This window comes from Sturnus vulgaris, chromosome 4 (assembly GCF_052056855.1).
Source record: "Sturnus vulgaris isolate bStuVul1 chromosome 4, bStuVul1.hap1, whole genome shotgun sequence".
Classification (NCBI taxonomy): domain Eukaryota; kingdom Metazoa; phylum Chordata; class Aves; order Passeriformes; family Sturnidae; genus Sturnus; species Sturnus vulgaris.
Window position 1 is genome coordinate 72,336,122 of NC_142246.1, and position 20,733 is coordinate 72,356,854.

At 42.2% G+C, this 20,733-nt stretch overlaps 1 protein-coding gene across 3 annotated transcripts in view; it reads left to right on the forward strand.

Annotated features, from left to right (window-relative positions):
• Positions 1-19,298, forward strand: part of ARSJ (arylsulfatase family member J) — a 149,858-nt gene extending 130,560 nt beyond the window's left edge. For all 3 annotated transcript variants that reach the window (XM_088164242.1, XM_014887928.2, XM_088164243.1), the window contains one exon: positions 16,750-19,298. In XM_088164242.1, coding sequence (XP_088020368.1) covers positions 16,750-18,148 — 1,399 coding nt within the window. In that variant the 3' untranslated portion in view covers positions 18,149-19,298. The remainder of the gene's footprint in view (positions 1-16,749) is intronic.
• The last annotated feature ends 1,435 nt before the right edge of the window (positions 19,299-20,733 follow it).

Here is a 20,733-nt window from a genome sequence, read left to right on the forward strand (position 1 = left end):
TCAGCATAAAACTCGGCATAAATAAAGACTTAGTTCAGTGTTCATGCATTCAGAAAATGTAATTTTAATTGTTAGGGTTTTTTTAAGTTAATTATTTTTGCCAAATTGAACCAGTGAGTGTACTTCATCTCCCACCCTGTGCTGGGTGAATGTATGTAACCTGTGTGGGGAGGTATGCTCCATGTTTTCCTCTGCCTTTCTATCCTGTCAAGCCAGTGATGCTCCATTAGCATCAGGGACTAGGAATGTAACACACTCAGTGTCCCTGACTGTGGTGGCTCTGCCATACCAGGGGCATTGGAACCAGCTGATCTTTAGGGTTCCTTCCAACCCAAACCATTCTGTGATTCTAATTCTGTGGTTTTCCATTAGTGTATTTTTACACTGATACATCTTCAGTTTGTTATCTAGATGCACCTAAATTTAGGAGCCAGTGAAGCCTATATTCACAAAGTTTTATTTAATACACACGGTTTTGCCATGGTTAAACCAGAAATAATTCATTAAACACAAAATGTTGTTCCCTTGAAGCTATAATTTGATATACCTCTTAGAAATAAAAGTGTGGATTTTCTTATATAGCTTGCTTAGTTAAATCAATCTAAATAAACCCAGACAGTCCACTTGGGCAAGGAGTAGGTGCTTGAAGACAGGAAGTACATGCAAAACAGAGAAATGTACCCACAGCAACACACGAAATTCTAAATGCAGCTGAATTGTGTGTTCCTTCCCATTTTCTAACCCCTGTTGGGATTATGTCTGTGTGGTACAACTGGAGATGGGCATGCCAGGAACATGACAGGGAGAGAACAGATTGCTTCCCTTCACTGACGTGGAGGATTTAACCTATTTATGGCACTCGGGTGTTAGTACAGAAGAAGCCACGCCTGCCCAGGCTGTGTGGTTTGCTGATACCACTTGTTCTGAATTCACACCTCATCAGTCCATTACTTAAGGAAATGAGGGAAGAAAGGAACCACGTCTTAGTTGAGGTAGGTGGATGATAATGCCAGGCAAGCAAGAGGCCAATCTGTACCTGAGCCAACAGCAAAACATTTTCTGGGAAGGAAAATGTGATTCTATAACCTGTGCTTGTCACCAGGAACATGGAGAATGTCCCTGAGCCATGGACACCAAGGCTTCTTGGGCCTTTTTGCTTTAGGATGGAAAACTGCAAAGTGCAGGCATAGTCTTTAATTTTTGTCACTTCTCGGCAAAAAAATAAACTACCTGCAGGTAGAGAAAGGCTTTTTAAAAAGCAGCTGAAGCCATGGTCATAATTGGGAAGAATTTTGAAGTAGGAGTTAGGTTGGGAGAAGTGGATTTTTTAAAGCACATTCCTGAGGGAGTGAGTGGGAGAAATCATTCTGTCTGCTAAGAGCATGAAATAATGTTTGTGCATTTTGGGGGTTTATTAGAAGGCAAAGTGTGCCTCGTGTGATTTCATTGGTTTAGCTACTTAATTCAAATCTATCTCTTCCATCTATAGGCTAATCAAGAGCTCCATAGTAGTCAGGCACTTGAAAATTTTAACCTTTGTCAAATTGTTGTTTTGTTGCATTTTCTTGTCTCAGTAACACAACTTGGAAATGGCAGATTCAAGGAGAGAATGAGAATTTTCTTCTCTTTTTTTCATCCCTGGGGAAGGCAGGAATAAAGAAAAATTGTTCTTTTCACTTAGAAAAGCAAAAGTAAAACAAATGGATGGGCAACATATACATCTTTTTATTTTGTTGGCTCCAGTATTGTATTTCTTACCAGCAGAATATCTGCAGCTCTAGTAACTACATTATTACCTGCAATATAGGTGACAATAGGGCTTGGATGGTCTTGGAGCAACCTGCTCTAGTGGAAGGCTCCCTGCCCATGGCAGAGGGCTTGGAACTGGATAAACTTTAACACCCCTCCAAGCCAAATCATTCTGTGATTCTGTGGCCCCAGTAAGGAATCCCAGTGACCCAGAGAGGCTTTTATTCCAGCACATAAAATCCTTAAATGTGGCTGACGCAGAGGATATTTATGGGCTCCGAAGGAATACTGATGAGAGATTTTTCCGGAGCAAATGAAATAAAAATGAGGTTTGTTCACAAGCAAGTGCTCTAAATCATGGTGAGGCTAGCATCTTAATTTTGAGTCCAACTGAGAAAGAGTTGGAACAGCAATTTCAGACCCTGTACAATGAATACAGGTAATCTCAGAAGAAATGGAGGTATTTCCTTGTCAAACCAAGCTTTCCAGCTTAGATCCTAGAATTGCAATTGGCTGTGTTTTCAAGCTTGGAGTTTCATCCTTCATCCCATAGGAATGAGAATGAAGACAGATGGAAAGAAGGGAGGAGGAAGAAAAAAAAAACGAAGGCACTTTTCCTGAACTGGAACAGTTTGAAGGATTCTAGAAAATGTAGTCAATGCAGAGCTATTTACCAGTGTTGGACTGGGATAGTTCCATAGGCTGTGTTAAAGGCCTTACATTAGATATTTATTTCTCCACAATACGAGGAAGTCATGTGCACTTTGTGAAGCACCAGATGTTAGCCTGGGATTGCCTTGGAACAATCTGAGTGTCACAGACACCTGCAGATATTTCCAGATATGCAGTAAGATCCATAGACATACCTAGCCATTATGTCGCTGGTGAAAATCAGGGTTTACATTACTCCACACTGAAAGAGGAGCAGTTCTTCCCTTTTTCCTTTTCTTGTTTTTCTTTTGAGGGGGGAGTGGCTAACTTAAAGCATACAAAGAATGAATTAAAAGCAGTTTGCACTTTATGCCTATAATATATCAGAATGCCAATGTCTCCAGCAACCTCACTATTAAGTGGAAATTTATTGTCCTTGGAGTTGACTTGTAGCATTGGCAACAAACAGAATTACTGTTGTGGGGTTTGTGTTGGGTTTTATGTGACAGCCCAGGATGATGCATTTCTCAAAGCACTTGAGATGCAATTTCAGAGAGGCAAATGAGAATCAGTCAATGGGTCAGAGCAACACAGTTCAAAGGCCCATAGTTCATAAAATATTTATGTGCTGTTATAAAAGTAAAGAGGAAAGGGAGCTTATGTAACATAGCAAAAAAATGAAGAGCCAGCAGAAAACTTCCTCTCCCATCCCACAACTGAACTGAACTTACATATTTCCAGAGAAAGTATGTCCAGCCATGGCTTTTCCACAGCTATCCCAGGATGTCTGCCATTTCAAATCCAATAATTCAGTTCTTCACTATTCTATTGTTCCTAGACGGATGCATCATGTCCAAGCTATGCTCACTGTGACCAGCTGCAGAAAACTACTTTGCCACAAGATGTTTTGGTTGGTTTTTTTGGTATAATAATATAATTGCAGGGGAAAAGGGGAAGGAGGAGAGTGACATCAGAAAATATACTAGATGGTTTAAATTCAAATGACACTTCAAAGGAAATCATCCCAACACACCACAACCCCCCTAAGCAGAAAAAAAAAATCTACTTCCAGGCAATAAAAGCCTGAGAGGAAATTTTGTTGCTTGTTAATTGGCTCATGGTGTCCTTTACACTATTGTTGCCTATTGTCATTCAGATTTTTTAATTTACCTGGATTTTTAGATAAGTGTCTATTTGGTTTTAAAATACTGGTCTTATATTGGCTCTATGTCTAAAATATTATGCACTGAAAATTCTAAAGCAAAATATAAAAAAAATAGTAAAAGGCTTAATTTAAACTTTTGGGTAATGTTACTAACTGGAGGAAGCCCTGTTGGAATCGCTGAGTTCCACTCTGATTCTGATGCAGTTTTTATGGATTTTTCATCTCTTCCTTCTCTCGTTTACCTCATTTCTCCATAGTGTGGTGTAGCAGTCCCCATCCTTACCAGGAGATGTGGCTGCAGTTTCCCCAGGTGACCATCAGCAGTGCTTCCCTCTTGAGGAAGCAGATTATAAGGGAAACACGGGAGAAACTTCCCAGTCAGAGCCAGAATGCAGATTTAGCCCAGACTCTTGGCTCCCAAGGAATGCAGGCAGAGGCTTTACAGACCTTTTGCTGCTCTTCCATTCTGCTGCTGCTGACTCTTTAATCACCTCCCCTGTATTTTGATTTTGAACACACAGCCTTAAGCCTGGGTTTGAGAAGCAGATGCTTGACTTTAACACAAATAATAGTAAAGTAGTTGGTCCTGCAGTTTGTCGAGCACTGCTTGTGAAAAGCTGGGCATGAAATGGACTGTTGAGGAATTTTACAGTCATGCAGCCAGATTACCAGAATTCAAAATACATTAAGTGCTGGATATTGAATAAGCCAACTGGGAGAGTTCATGAAGAACCATGGCAGTGTTGTTAAGTTGCAGGGGTACATTAGTGGGACAAGTTGAAAATGTGTTTTATAGTGTGCACCCACTCCTGTGAGAAACCTGTGATCCTGGACAAGCCCAGTGCTCTGACCATATACATATATATATAAATATATATGTATGCAATATATATGAATTTGGAAGTGGCTTACTGCACTGACTTTGTACAGCTGTGCACAGGGCTGTTGATTTATCTATTGGGGGGACAAGTTATACACTGCTGTCACTAATGGGACAACAGAGATAAGAATGTCACCGAGTGAGCTGACAGGCCACCTGCAGGGCTCACAGCTTCCTCTGGCTCCTTGTCTGCTATGTGACCCGTTGGTGCTACACCCCACAGATTTGTTTAGGGAATGGCAAAGTCTCCTGCAGACAAAGCTGAGCAGCTGCAATGTGGTTCCAGCAGTGTTCCTGACATGTTTCCATCCCCTGAGCACAGACACTGCTCTGTGGTGGTGTCACCACTCGTCACCTCTGTGTGGTGTGGTACAGTCTCAGCACAGACACTGCTGCACAATGTCATGAATTGCTGTGGGGCTGATTTGCTCCTCCTTTAACCTTCCTGATTCCTGAAGAGGAAAGAAATATTTTGCTTTTTCACTCAAGACAGATGGAAAGCATGCCCAATTCTTATGTCTTCTCCTTCCCTCTTTTCCCTTGACAATCCCCACCATTTCCCAATTTCTATTCCCACCCAGAGAAGAATGTTGAAAGTAACAAGAACGTATTCTAAATGATGATGCTTTGTTCAGCATTACACCATTTTGTTCATTTTGATGTTATTGCTGGAATTATTAACCACTGAAATGCATAATTTCACAACCTGGACAGGGCATAAGTGATTTGGAAGCTGCAAAATATTTGCCACTGATTGAGTAACTTTCCACAGAGTTAATTCTGCTTCAGAAGAATGGCTTATGATCTTGCTGTCATATTTTTCCAACTAATGCTTGACTCCCACCAGAAACCCTGGGGCTGGAGACCGAATGTGTAGGAGCTGCTTTTCTGTGATGGTGATAATTTCAGTGTGGCACCTTTGAGAAAACAGAGCATGTCCTTTTCATCTTGAAGGATCAGGGTTTTTTTTAAAGGAAGCTTAATAATGCAGATTGAGAATCAGTGGTCTTTTCTTAGTTCCTGTAACTTCTATTGATTTCATGGAGATTTAGGGGCCTTTTTGAGAATCCCTGCTTGTGTCTTTAGGTCTAAAACATACAGACTAGTTTGTAAAATTCCTTTGGAAGTGCACTTAAACGTCAGTTCAAGAGCAGCCAGTTGTTGAGATCCATCCCGTTAAAGAAAGCTCTTCTGTCACCAAGGAATTTCAGCAGGTGTAGAAGCTCTATCCATACAAAGGTATCTTCTCAAGTCAGAGCCCCATAGCTATTTAGTCATCACACACTGATGAATGCTAAATGTGATTTCCTTCCTCCTGAACAACTAGTGTTTCTCAAAGAATAACTGCTTATATATTTTTTTTATTTTTTATTTTTAATGAGTGATCTTCATTTTCCAGGGGCTGTTTGCCCTTAAATCCCTTCTCAGAGGGTATGTGATGACAATATCACTCTACTTAAATAAATGTTTTCAGACAGGGGGAGAAAGCCCTACAGAAGGCAGCTGAAGGTATCTCTACATAGAACCTTACTATATCAGGAGTTGCTGGATATGTTGAATGCACACTGCCAAAACTTTGTGTGTGTCCCATTTACACCTCACTTACTCTTATCCAGCTCACTCCATTACGAGTCATTTTTGTGGTATTTTGTCTGGGATCAAGAACACCTACTAACATCTTAAATAAGGCACAGCTTCATTAATACATTAACATTTTATAGCAAATATTTTATGTATGCTTTGTCTGCCTTTATACATAATTGCTAGACACATAAGAGAATCAGTTTCCACATTTTTGTTGGACCAACAGTGATAGAGCACCTCTTTCCATTCTGCCCTCTATTTTACGCTCCATTTTATTTCCAGGGATGTTGCACTCCAGCCCCGATTCCTGTTAGGCCTCAATGCAAGCAGCAAAGCAAGATGTGAGTGAGGAGCAGTGTGAATGAGAGTTAGGAGGGATTAGGGAGTGCAGCAGTGACATCCAAGAGAGCACTGCTTGTTTTGCTAAGCCGGATTTAGGAGGGAAATAAAGAAGCATTTTTCCAAATCTCTTCATTATTCGTCGTACAGTGGCCTAGAAACAGATGTGCTGTTAACCTCTGTCTCATATTAACTCCAGTTTGTTCCCTTCTCTGGTGTGGGGGCCAAGGGAGAGGGAGAAATGCAGCAGGGTGGTGCAAGGGGGCCTTGCCGTGGCATCTTGCAGCCATCAAATGTGGCACGGAGAGTTCTCAAATTCCATCACATTCCTGTTCCACAAAGCAGCCTTAAATTTCTCCTAGCCCTTGTCTAATTTGGGCAGGGAGCAAAGGTAGCAACTCAAATCTCTTGGTACTGGAGCAGAGAAATTCCTGTGAAGTACCACAGAGCTTCATCAAGCACCATTAGTGACAGGACAAGAAGGAGGGGCCTCAAGCTGTGCCAGGGGAAGGCTTGGATTGGGTAGTAGGAAAAATTTCTTCACCTGAAACATTGTCAAGCTCTGGAACCACCTGAAGCTCAATCATCACTCCCGAGAGATTTAAAAGACACATAGGTGGGCACTTAGGGACATGGTTTAGCAGTGGAATTGGCATTGTCAGGTCACTGGTTGGACTCGATGCTGAAGGTCTTTTGCAGCCATGGGTCACAGTGAGCCGGTCACGTACCTGCTGGAGTTGCTTTGTTCCTTTTGAGTTCCAGCATGTGGTGCTTTGAATACAGACATTTTACTTCCCTTTTAATGCTGTGCTATACAGTGTGTGCTATCTTTGATGTAGTTAAAAATCATCACAGAACTGACTGACAGCCATGCAACACTGCTCCCCACTCTTCTCCCTGTGCTACAACAGCACACCTACATCCACTCAGACACTGGCAGTGAAAGCAGTTCCTTTCCATGTGGAGTCTCCCCTGCGAGTAAACAAAGATGTTCCATTTCCCCAGGGTGTCAGTCAGGAACCTGTCATGGGGGACTCAGGTTAATGCAATACCTCATCATCTTAATCCATTATTTGTTTGGGAACCACACAAAGTGCCTTTGTCTTGATCAAAACTGAAGTTGAATGCTGTGGTCACTTCCGAAAAAGGGATTTTAATACAATATTTCTCAGGTGAATAAGGAAATAGAAAGAAAATCCAGCAACCAGCAATATGTGATAACTCATACATAACTGCTGGCAATCATTGTAAATAAGCAGGTACCTGCAAGCCCTGTATTTTAACAAGTCCAGTTACAAACTGGTTTAGCATCAGAGTGAGGCTCGTTTGCATCCTGACACATGTTTTATCAAGACTAAAAAGTCCATTTTGAGCTTTAGCTGTGTTGTGCAACAGGCATAGTTCTATCCCTGCTCAAAGGGCTGAGCAGTACGATAGGCTCAGAAACTGATCTCAAAGTGTCAGAAGGAGCAAAGAACTGGAGGTCAGTGGGGATGCTCAGGCTGAACACTGTGCAGAATCCAGAAGACAGAATCTCTTGGCTCCCAGCCCTCCCTCCCTCCCTTTCAAGGCAAGGTTATTCCTCTCACTAATGAGTCAGTGCCACTGCTGTTGCCAGTAAATGTCAGCCCAGAAAACCAGCATTATTGTTGAAAAGTCAAATTGGGGTGGTTTTTTTCCAGATAAAGCTGTTCTTCACGTTATCAGGGCTCTAGCTTTTCTGGGAAAATTACTCTGGAGTGGCGTGAAGCAATTGTGGGTGGTGTGTGTCCCAGAATGCCTGTAGGCACAGCAGCAGAGGGCATCGCTCTCTCGCTGCCAACAATGAGACATTAAATGAGGGGTCTGGGCAGGCACTGCAGCCTCCTAAAAAAACTGAACATAGGCTGTTGGAGTGAATGACACACTCAGTTCTGAATCATTATCATTTCATACGCAGCAGCATCAAATGGCACTGGCTGAAATGCACAATTAAACTGCACAGACCTAGAGCAGGTATCCTGCTGTGTCAGACTGCTGTGCCATACACCGGGGATGGAGGAGAAGATAATCATTTCCTTTTGATGCCCACGTACACGTTTTACAATGATGTTATGTGATGGAATGCATTAAGTAGAACAAATAGAATAACAAAGTTGAGATGAAACAGAAATAATCATCCAGGAATATTTCTTAATTAATCAGCATTCCTAATGAACCTCCACATGAAGAAAAGGAGTTTGATGCATTAATTCATGGACTCATTTTGATACTTTGATGGCTCTGAGGGAAAATTTACCTAGAAGCCTATTCAATTGAAATTGATGGAATTATATTTTCATTTAAATAGGTACATATTGATTAAGGGAAGAATCTGTTCTCTGTCCTGTAATAGAATCTTGGAGACAGTTGAGCTTGAGACATCTCACAGAGCAGGATAATAGCAAGATTATAAATACTAAAGAGAGATGTGGCTGTTACCACTTGATCATCATGCTCACAATAATAATTTATCTCTAACTTTAAATTACTGTCTGTAAGACTTATCCAAGGATTCAAATGAAACTTAATGGCCTATGATGCACTTATGCTCACTAAAGCAGGGGAACTATGATGTTCTCCAATGAACACTCAGAAATGGTGTGTTTATATAGTTGTTCGGTGGTTAATAAAAAATTACAGCTGTCCCAAAGCTTGGATGTTGTGAAGGTACCTAAAGCACTTGAGATGTCTCTGAAGCACCACATAGTCCTAATTTTTTTTCAGTGTCATCATGTCCTTTAATTATAAAGCAATTACCTCTCTCAAATGATGCCCTATAAGCCCGTGATGTGGTTGGTAGTTGTTAACCTGTATTTTACATCTTGTCATTTTGCCTTCAGTCATCCTTGCTGTCAATTCAAGGTCATTTTATAGCATTTAGGTTGATATAGGGTCTAAGTGCTGGATGCATGAATAATAGATAAGGACAGTGTTAATTCAGAAATGGTACTAAATGCTCAAAATGAGTGCTTTAATTAGAGAGTAATATAAGACAATAACTGTTTGGCTGCTACCTTAAGGCCTGCCATCAACTATGTCATTTTTATGAGAGATGTCTTCTTGCAAAAGGCAACCATATAATGAATATCTTTCACGTCCCTTAGGCGCAGTCATTGAATAAATTCTTCCTATATAAAGATGAACCAACTTTCCTAAACTGTCACAGAATTAGGTGGAAAGCACTTCACACATGTGCATGGCAGGTTTTTATTTTTGGTCATATAAAAACTCCTGTGTTGTTAGCAATTGAAGTATTCTTTAAGACAGAATGAGACACCTTGAAGTTAGCCCTGTGTGTTGGAGTGATTGCTCTGGGCTATTAGGACACTCCGGGTGCTGTTCTCCCCAGTAGAGCAGAGAACAGAAGCTGAAATGAAGGCACCTCTTCTTTACAAACTGGTACGTGCTGTGTCCCTGTCCCAGCATGCTGGTCCTGCTCCAGCCTCACTTTGGGAGTATCCGAGGTGGGGGTTCTTTTTAGACTCCATTTATCTCCTTTTCCTCTGTTTTTCCTCCTGCAAAAATGACCAAAGCAGGACTGCAAATTCATCTCTAACTAATCTCAGAGTCATTTTAGGTTCCTTTCCCTTGTAACATGGTGATTAGGTGTCATATCCGCTGGGATCTGTTGTTGCTGAGAGCCCAGAATTTGGTGGCGAGGTCTGGATTTGTGGTTGGCATGCAAAGCATTTAGTCAAATTGTTTTCTTTCCATGTCACTCCCATGTAGACATGAAACCGCGAGTGCCGATTATGCAATCACACATTTTCCCCCTTTTTCCTAAATGAGTTACAGTGACAAAGCTGGAAACACTGTGCTGTTTCCACAGCTGCAGCAAACTGGGAGCAAAGAAAACAATAGCTGCATAGACACATGTGCATTTCAGCTGCTGCCAGCTCCCACATTCTCCCTTATCCTTGCTGTCCTCCCACTGGAGCAGATAAATTGCCTCAGTGACAGGAAAGGTTGGTAGAGGGTAAACTGCCAGTTTAATAATATTTGGTAGAAAATTCGGAATCAGTGTATGAAAATACTAATTGCAACTTAATTTGGAAGGTGATTTAAAGTTCAAGCTTCTGGAACCAGGGAGAGTAGCCCTGAGGAAAAGCAGAGAAAGGTTTCTGTTCCTTTCCCTCCCAGCTTGGTCCCACAGCCAGATATTTTTCCTTTAAACCTCCCAGCTCTGGAGACAACAATTGCTTTCCTGCTGTTCACTGAGCTCTGCCTTGCTCCTGGGGTGCCAGTTGCATCTGCAGAAGTTGGGAAGATAAAAGAAAGAGGATCTGGTGCATATCCTGGAGATATCAAAGTGTTGGAATAGAGAGCTGTGGAGGACAGCTTTTTGTGGCATGGTTCCCCAGTTTTCAAGCACTTTTAGGTGCCAGGTGATAAATATCCCTTTCACAGTATAAACAATATTGGGGTGTAAGGACATTATTTAAATTACCAGATCCCAGGGGTGGTGTGAGATCAAAATTTCAAAATTATTCTGAGGTTGAGTTCATGCATCAAAATCCAAATGGCATTTGGTGAAATAAGGTTACCTCAACTCCTGTAAGTCCTTGGAGAAAGGTCATGGGAACAAGAGTCATAACATTATTAGTCTGCAAGGAAATTGCTACTTTATTTTTCTTTTCCTGAATTTGATGGAAGAGCCTTAACTGATTTAAAAACAACAATGAAAAACTTGAAAGTAGGGCAAGATACAGACTCTTCCAAATGACATATATAAAATAGCATTGCCAGAGTGATAAAACAGTAAATAACGTGAGTTAGACGTTTTATATAAACACTTAGTTTAGAAGTAGATGCTTTTTCCAGTCTGATTTATAAGCACATAAAAATTCAAGGAATACAGCTGAGGATGAAATGAATGTGTGTGTATGTCTGAGTGAACACTTCGGGTTTGAGTTGTGTGGGCTGACACAGTGAAAGTCTGTGAAGGTTTGGAGTTTGCATTTAGCCTTTAAATGTTGCATTTTCTTCTCTGATCCATTTACACCCATAATCCACCTTCCCCCAAAACCCCAAAGTCATAAGCCAGAAGAAAAAAGGATTAAATGATAGATAATGAATGATAGATTCAATATAGAAAATGGTGGTTTTCTGCCACTTTTTTAACGCTGAAATGTACACTTGTATAGTGTAGACTCAGGGCTCCTTGGGATAGGCTCTGAGCAGACTATGAAATCTTTTATGCTGAAATTTAGAAGTGTTTCTCATGGGATTTTACACAGTTGCCATAGAGTGTAAACACTGAAGAAATGAAATAGATGGGACTTAGCTTAATCTAGTCTGGTCCAGAGCTGATACCAAACATGCTTCCCTAAGGAGTGCCAAGGTGCCACCACCTGCTTTGGCTCTCATGGGAGCTTGGCAGTTGGAAGTCAGCAAAGTCAAGACTTGTCATCAGTCTCTAAGTTAGGAAAAGAATGGAAATAAGAAGGACATGAACATTTAGAAAACATTTTACTTATCTGCAAATTGGCTTAATAGCACTGAGAGAGAAGCTCTGTGGCTATGCACTCTGGCTTTGTTGTCATCAGTCTGAAGGGACCAGGACTTGCTGATGGCTTGGCTGCAATTCATGTCAGACTGTGATGGCTTTATTTGCATCTCACTTAAATCAGCTCAGCTCTACCCTCTGCCCCAGTGTCTCCTGGTTCAACCCACCCCTTTTCCAGCTTTACTCTGAGTTTAGTTTTAGAAACCTCAGCGTATGCAGCATGAAACATTCAGTTTTTATGCCAGCCATTTCTGCTGCAGAGTCATTTTTGGTGATTCTTTCACGCTGGTTCATATCCAACATGTCCATAGCCAGGATCCCCCTGCCCTGCTCTTCAGGAGCCTGGGTGGAAAATTGACAGCAGAAGAGCTCCTGAACTGCTCCTGTTTCCCTGGCAAGCACCTTACAGAGCTGAAAACAACTTCGAGATGACTCAGAGTGAACATCCCTGACAAAAGCAACACCTTTTTCAGACATGTAGGGCTTGTGGGCTCCATGCAAAAGCCTCGGACCACTATGAAAATGTCTTCGTTGTGTCTGGTTTCTCTCACTGCTGAATGGTCTTGCTTCTGATGATTGGCTGGGGACAAGTGCAATGTTGGGGTTTTTTCCCCCCAGTAACTTGGACCTCTGAGGACTGAGAGCCCCCAAAATCACATATTTCTGTATTTTTTACTCACCTGGAATTCCTCTATTTTAACTGCTGTGTTTTACAAATAGATTCAGGTAAGATGTTGAACACTATTCTTTAGTAACCAGGCTAGAGTTTATTATTTTTAAAATAGATTTTTTCAACATATCCTGAGCTATGCAAGCATAACAAAAATACATTTTCCACATGTACTAACTAGAGCTATGCTAGCAAAAGTTCCTGAAATTGGAAACTTCCAACTGAGCTTCTTTGTTAATCTTCAGTGAGCCTTAAAAGAATCTCAGTTTGAGGACAATTAATTCAGTATTTGAAAATTGTGAGAGCTTGAAATCAATAGAGTTGTACATGCACATTAGAAAATTAGAAACATCCCAGCTTCTTCCTCAGTGCAGAACCCACCCTGAAGTTAAGGGGGAAAACACTCAATAGAGAGCTCCTCAGGGAAAGATTTTTTCAGGAAAGCTGGTTTGGCCTACATATGTGTGAGTCTGCATAGGGGATGTGAGGCATGCCAGGAGAATCTCCTTCCCTCCACAGACCCTCAGTCCTGCTCTCTGCTGTGGGGGAATAGCAGTGAAAGTGTGCAAAGATTCTGTCACTGATCTCCTGCTCTGCAGATGAGAGCTGGAAACTAATTCAGCACTACTGAGGGCATCAGAAGGGGAGAATGAAGCCTCCCAATGTTAACACATCCCTCAAGCTCAGGTCTCACTGACTTCAGTGTGCCTGTGGTGATTTACATCCATAACACTCTGGCACTTCAATGTGGAGTTGACCTTCAGCAACTTAATGGTCACTATACCTTGAGGCTGGAGGTAGGAGTGCTGTGAAAGCCACTGCCTGAGCTTTGTGTCTGAATTAAAGCAGGAAGGGAACTCGTGTTGGAAAGGGGTGTCATGAGCTCACACTCAGGAGGGAGGATTTATTTGCTTATTTATTTAAAGAACACTCTGAAACATTTCTCTGAGCATCTGAGAAGCAAAGGGCTGTGAAGTCATCAGGATGCTCCCAGAGGGAGGTCATTGCTTTAAAGTTTCCCCTACAAACAAGAAAACAGCTCAGTGTGTTAGTGAGCCAGCACCGAGCATCTGCCTTGGCTGCAACACTTATCACAGTGGGTTTACTGTGAACATCTGAACAACACACCAGGGAAACAAAAACAAGAGTGGAAAATGCACAAAGAGCCATCCCTGTATAGTGAGGAGTAATTAATTTTCAATATGTGTCATATTAGCTGAACATTTCACACAAATTTTACTTAGTTCCTTGTTCTGCAAATTGCAGATTTCAAGTATTCTAAAGGAGACACCTATGATCTAGAATCTTGGAGTAGGGAGAAGGAGAGCATAGCACATGCATATAAAGTATTGCCATGTCTTGAACCCCTACTCTTTATAGCTCTCAGCAGTTAATGGCCTACATGTAAATAATGCCCATGGAGGCCAAAGTCCAAAAAATGATGAAATTAGGTTCTGTGGTCTGTCAGCATTTGCTTAGATTTGACTGGTTACTAGTGCTGAAATTCTAATAATGAATTCCAGACTATTCACAATCCTAACTTGCTTTCTGCATTTGGGATTAAATTAAACCAATTTATTCTAAAAAACAGAAGCCATGAAATCTATAAGATGCATCTCACAGACATTTCATGGCAGTTGGTAAGCTCATGACTTTATTTGCTACAGAACACCCCCAAAATCAGCATCTGCCTCTTAATGCCTTTATGTTTTGCCTGGTTCAGGTTTTTTTTTCCCCTTGCACAGTCTAGAAACAGTTTCAGAACAGTTGTTTTGAGATACTTTTCCTATTGCTATGAATGCTATTTGCTTTTCTATGTGTGCCCTGCAAGTCCCTTCAAAATGAAATACATTAACTGACAAAGTAATGTTGGCACATAATGGATCAATTAGAAAGGCATGTGGTGCAGGAAAGTGAACAAATCCTGACCATTTTTGTCATAGTGAAGAGTCTTCTGATAATCAGAGGTTGATATTTCTTTGAAGCATTTCTACACTTGAAATATTTTGACTTAAAATGTATTGGTTTGCAGATTTCTTTTTTAAACATATGAGTATAAAAATGTGTCTCTTTGTCTGTGTGCCTATAGGTATATTCTGAAGCACAGCCATGCCAAAAATAGCACACAGACACACACACATCTGGGAAACACACCAGAGTCTCCTGCAAAGAGGCAGCAGCAGGGAATATTTGTGCATAGAGATGGATGTATGTTATATGTACATTGTTACCAGCATATTGAATAACTTCCTGAGGGCACTGCTGGAACAAGATGCAGTGCTGAATGCCTGTATGACTGAGGCTAATTCTTGCTGGTTTTTGGTTCAATATTTGTCAGTTCATCAGTGTAGGAATTTCATGCTTGGATCTCTAGTTGAAAAGCCCTCACTGGGGAATCTGCCTGGTGTTTTAGGAATTCTTGATGGGAATTGACATTGTGTGACTCTCAGGCTTTCTGTGTATGCAATGCCTGCAATAGGCAAATTGGGTTGCAGTGTTTTGGAGATCCTGTGGCCTGTTCTCCTCAGGCCCAGTTCCTCAGTTTTCAGAGGAGAAGAGTGGTGGAAGGATCCTGGTCACAGCAGGGTCCCTTTTGAGAAAATCCTGACTTCCAGCAAAATTAGCTTACTACAGAGAAACTGCCCAGCTGGGGCTGAGGGCTGACCTTGTGATCAAAGAGGCTGTCGGAGTTAAGAAAGCAGAAACTATTGGCCAAAATAGCCAAGTGGGGACAAGGACTTTTCCAGTTGGATCAAATAATGGGAATTTACTGAAAGGGTTTAACAAGACGGAGGAAAGAGAAGGGGAAGGAAATTAAATGCCTTGTGGACATAGTTCCCTCAGGAGTCCCAAACATGGAATGAGCTTAACTATGGGGCACTGCATGGCTTTCCTGGTTGTAGTTTACCTGTTTTAAGAGGAGAATATTGCAGCTGAACCATGGGAAGGATGTGGGACTTGTGTGTGCATGACATTTCTTCTAAAAAAGCCAAGTGTAGATCCCAGAAACCCTTAATTTTCAGGATGTGTTTTAAGTCTCTCCTGCAGCATGTCCTGCACTGTCAGCACCAGCCTGTGAGTCTGGGGACAATTGGGTGGCAGGGCTCCAGGTCCCCAGCCTGGTCCCAGAGACAATGCTGTGCAGAGGGGCCCAGGGGGGCAGAGCACAGCAGCAGCTCTGCAGCACGCTGGGCCCAGAGCAGCACAACACCCGGAGCTTCTGCAGGCAGTTAGTGAGACCGGAGCTTCTGGTTCCATGGAAATTAGCTCCAGAATTAAATGGGAGTTACACAATCCATACTCATTGCCAGCCATTAAAGACAGCTATGGCGCCTTCGAAGATCTTGGCCAGGAAGCTCTCATGTGAAAGCAGGCTTTAAGTTATTTATGGACAGGCAGAGCCTAATGGTTTTAATTTTCTAGATAGCTCTGGAGGCCAATCAGATTGGCAACACCAGCAGAATGTGTCAAGAAGCCTCAACTCCTGCTACCACAAATTAATAAGAACAGGCTTGAGGGGAGATGCACAGTATTGGTGGACCTGGCTGTTCTATGCATGGCTGAGAATTGAGCCTATTCTCACAGTCAGGGACAACTTGTCTTTGGTCTTCTATCTGCTGTTACATTCTCTTTTTTAATGTCAAACTGATATAAATATATTTGCCCTTGATTTTTGATTCTTACTGCTGCCTGTGCTGGATTAATTTTCTCATCATATGGAGGCCATATGTATTCTTTACACATAGCCTGTAGTGCACTGTAGAATTTATTATCCCATCCTTTAAACATACTGCTCTTACACGCTCAAAGCCCAGCATTTTTATATGCTGTAGATACGTTCACTGCTAGCGAATTACGAGGCACTGTAAAAATTGTATTTATCCACATAATTTTCTATAGTCATTGTTAAATGGAGACATGTGGAGGAGAGAAGGGCACCTCAACATACCTGTGCTGCTGTCTATGTTGGTATTTTGAGTGGCTCAGATCACAGAGGGAAAGGTTTCATCCCACAGTGTGGCAAGGACAGGTTTGGTAGTGTGACCGAGCTGACACACAGGCACTCTGAAGTATTTCCAGAGAAGGCTGTGACATGCATAGGGGTATTTTCTGTTAGGGTTAAGGTGTCCATACACCTGAGCATTTCCTCCACCAGCCTGATATCTGTCTCCTCCCACCTCCAGGTACCAGATCCACACGGGACTGCAACACTCCATCATCCGGCCAACGCAGCCCAACTGCTTACCTCTGGATAACGTCACGCTACCTCAGAAGCTGAAGGAGGTCGGGTACTCCACACACATGGTGGGCAAGTGGCACCTGGGGTTCTACCGCAGGGAGTGCATGCCCACACAGAGGGGCTTTGACTCCTTCTTCGGCTCGCTCCTGGGCAGCGGTGACTACTACACCCACTTCAAGTGTGACAGCCCTGGCATATGCGGCTACGACCTGTACGAGAACGACAACGCTGCCTGGGACCACGACAACGGCATCTACTCCACACAGATGTACACGCAGAAAGTGCAGCAGATCCTGGCTTCTCACAACCCCAGGAAACCCATATTCCTGTATATTGCCTACCAAGCTGTCCATTCACCTCTTCAGGCGCCGGGCAGGTATTTTGAACATTACCGCTCGATAAACAACATCAACAGGCGGCGGTACGCAGCCATGCTGGCCTGCTTGGATGAGGCCATAAACAATGTGACCCTTGCTCTAAAGAAGTATGGCTACTATGAGAACAGCATTATCATTTATTCTTCTGATAACGGTGGGCAGCCCATGGCCGGAGGCAGTAACTGGCCTCTGCGAGGGAGCAAAGGCACCTATTGGGAAGGAGGTATCCGCGCTGTCGGGTTTGTGCACAGCCCCCTCCTGAAAAACAAAGGGTCTGTGTGCAAGGAGCTGGTGCACATCACAGACTGGTTCCCTACGCTGATCACGCTGGCAGAGGGGCAGATCGATGAAGACATCCAGCTGGACGGCTACGACGTGTGGGAGACCATCAGCGAGGGCAGGCGTTCCCCCCGCGTGGACATCCTGCACAACATCGACCCCATCTACACCAAAGCCAAGAACGGCTCCTGGGCCGCTGGCTATGGGATCTGGAACACTGCCATCCAGTCTGCCATCAGAGTGAATCACTGGAAACTGCTGACGGGAAACCCGGGCTACAGCGACTGGGTGCCTCCGCAGGCCTTCAGCAACGCGGGGCCCAACCGCTGGCACAATGAGCGCGTCTCCTGGTCGGCCGGGAAAACCGTGTGGCTCTTCAACATCACGGCCGACCCCTACGAGCGCGTGGACCTGTCTGCCAGGCACCCAGACGTGGTGAAGCAGCTGCTGCGGAGGCTCTCGCAGTTCAACAAGACCGCCGTGCCCGTCCGCTACCCGCCCAAGGACCCTCGCAGTAACCCCAAGCTCAACGGAGGGGTCTGGGGGCCGTGGTTTAAGGAGGACGAAAAGAAAAAGAAATCAGATAAAAGCAAAGGTGCCAATAAGCAGAAGAAGAAGAACAAGAAGAAAGCAAATCGGAAAAAGGGGCAGTCATATCACTGCCGGTCACGTCTTGCTGGTGGGTAAACTGTAAGCAGGCTCCTTGGCCAGGTCCCAGTTAGCCTGACCCCACTTCTTGAACTTCTGATGGAATAGACTAGAAATGCCAGTTCTGCACTATGGATCATCTTTTAATTTTGTCTCTGATTTCACCAGCACAAGATACCTTAGCACTCTGAGTGACCGTGTGACAGACTTTCTCCTCTACAGGATGAGTGGTCCCCACCCATCACCAGACACATTCCAGATAACAGCAGCGATAGCATCTTGTTTCAGGAAACTTAGCTTTGATGGACAAATGATGGTGCCTTGCCTTAGTTAGCTGGAATCTTTGGAGAGCATGGAGATGTTAATGGCAGATGTTCTCAAACTGACAGATGGTTCAGAGGGAGAAAGGAGAAACAAAACCTGAGAACCCCCGTAGGTCAGTAAGTGTTAGTCACCAACCTATGACATATTTTGATACACCACAACCCTGATGAAGCCATCAGGGGAACTTTGTAGAGGTGCTGGGGAGGGGGACATGATAGGAGGAAAGCTGCTTTAAATTAGATTTTGTCCATCTTAAGTAAATCTGAAATATTTTTAACGTTTCCTAGATGTGCTGAGCTCCCCCCATTTGCAGTAAAACACATTACCAGCGAGCACATGCCAAGTGTAATTTATTATAAGCATAGACAAAAACACAAATCGCCAAAGTGAATGTAGTATTTAAACACTTTAAGGTAACAATACAACAGTATGTAAAAGATATAATTTATTTTACAGCACAATCCTTATTTCTCTTCCATTAAAACTTCCTCACTGGTGCAAGGTACCCCTGTGGGTGCCAGGGTTGTTTGGGTTCTTTTAACATTGACTTCTAAAATTTTATTTCCACCCTGTCATTCAGAGTTTATTTAACAGATTCATATCCTCAGAGTACTGTAAATCAAGGAAATACTGTATACACTGCTAGGATGAGGAAGGAGAACAATTCAGGTGCGTCACTGCATAATATATTTGCCTTCAGTGGTTTTGAATGTAACAAAGGGTTTATTTAATTTAGGAGTCCCATGAATATTGTTCAGTTTCTGTACAGAAGCTAGGCCATCTTGATGTTTGGGGGGAAAATTCTACTTTAAACCTTTTATTTATGTACCTATTAAAATAGTTTATTTTTATGGCATTCATAAAAGTGGTCTGCCTCTTTTTTGCATCCAAGATAGCAATTCTGGCCTAGTTTGTTTTAAACAAACTCAAGGAAACTGTTTTATTACTATTCTTTGTGGTGCAGGGATGTTTTATGACATTTTGCTTCTGAAACAGAATTTCTTTTCCCAATATGTATATCATTTGAGACATGCTTCAAAGTTTGCCCTTTTCCAAGGTGTCTGCATGGATGATGGATGCAGGGATTGGCTGCACATTCGTGGTGATCTGTGGTAATTGATAAAATGCACACACATATATAAGCTTCAAGATGAATTATGTTAAGTAAAATTGATGATTCATTTGTTGAATGGCTATAATGAATTTTGGTAAAATTTCAGATAAGCCTGCTTTTCAGCAGTGTGTCACTTAACTCAGAAATTATATTTATATAAATGGATTATGGTTTAAAAATTGAGCATTCCTAAAATCAGTGCACACAGAAATCCCAATGAAATACAACTGTCCAGCACTCCAGCAACCCCTGACTTTTTCAAAAGGCAACTAACTTCAGGTACATACTGCCAAACGCCAGCAAATTGCATACTTAAAGCTGTCAAGCAGAATACAGCTGCCATTAACAAAACACAGAAACAAGTCAGGCAGCTCTTAGAGTTTCTGTAATGAATATACTGGGAAGACACAGAAATGGACGTGGAGAAGTGCATGTAATAATAATTATAAAAGGATGGTGTGTATCTGCATAAGTGTTTAATATTGTCACCGTTATTTTTCATGCTGTGGGGTCCTTAAGATGACTTAATTAATTCCTTAGAATCTTCCTAGCTTTTCTTCACATCTATCCAGTGAGTTATCAGGAACTCAGATGTTCTCTAAATTCTCACTTTTTAAAAATAAGTGGCATTGATGTCCTTAAAAGAAATGAGAATATCATATTCAGGTATTATACTCCACAATGTGACCTATAGAATTTGTATCTGTGAGAAGATGCATTTAATTTTCCAAGGTAATTTTTAAAAGGCAGAAATTAGGTGTATAAATTGAACTGTATACAGAGAGACTAAGATATTTTCATTTATTTTGTCATAATAGCAGCAAGGCAGTGTGATAGAGTGTTATCCTCGTAGAATTAATTATTGCCCTTTTCCCTGAAAGTTTTATGGTGGCTTTGGCTTTCATTGGACCAAAGCCGCTAGAGAACATTATTCTCTGACAACATTTTATTCTATAATTATTTATATCTGTTCTCTCTCAGGCAGAATGGGAGTCCTTGAAAGTGCAAGGTGAACAGGTGAAACCAGTGCAAGGCAGAACAGTGGATCAGTTCTCAGTGTGTTAAATAAATGTGCCACAAGAGTAAGTGCTCATAGGGTACACAGTGGGAGTACATTTCCAATGAATTTGATATTTTGATCTAGAGGAGGGCAGAAGTTGGCTTTAGAGTGGGGCAGAAAATAGCC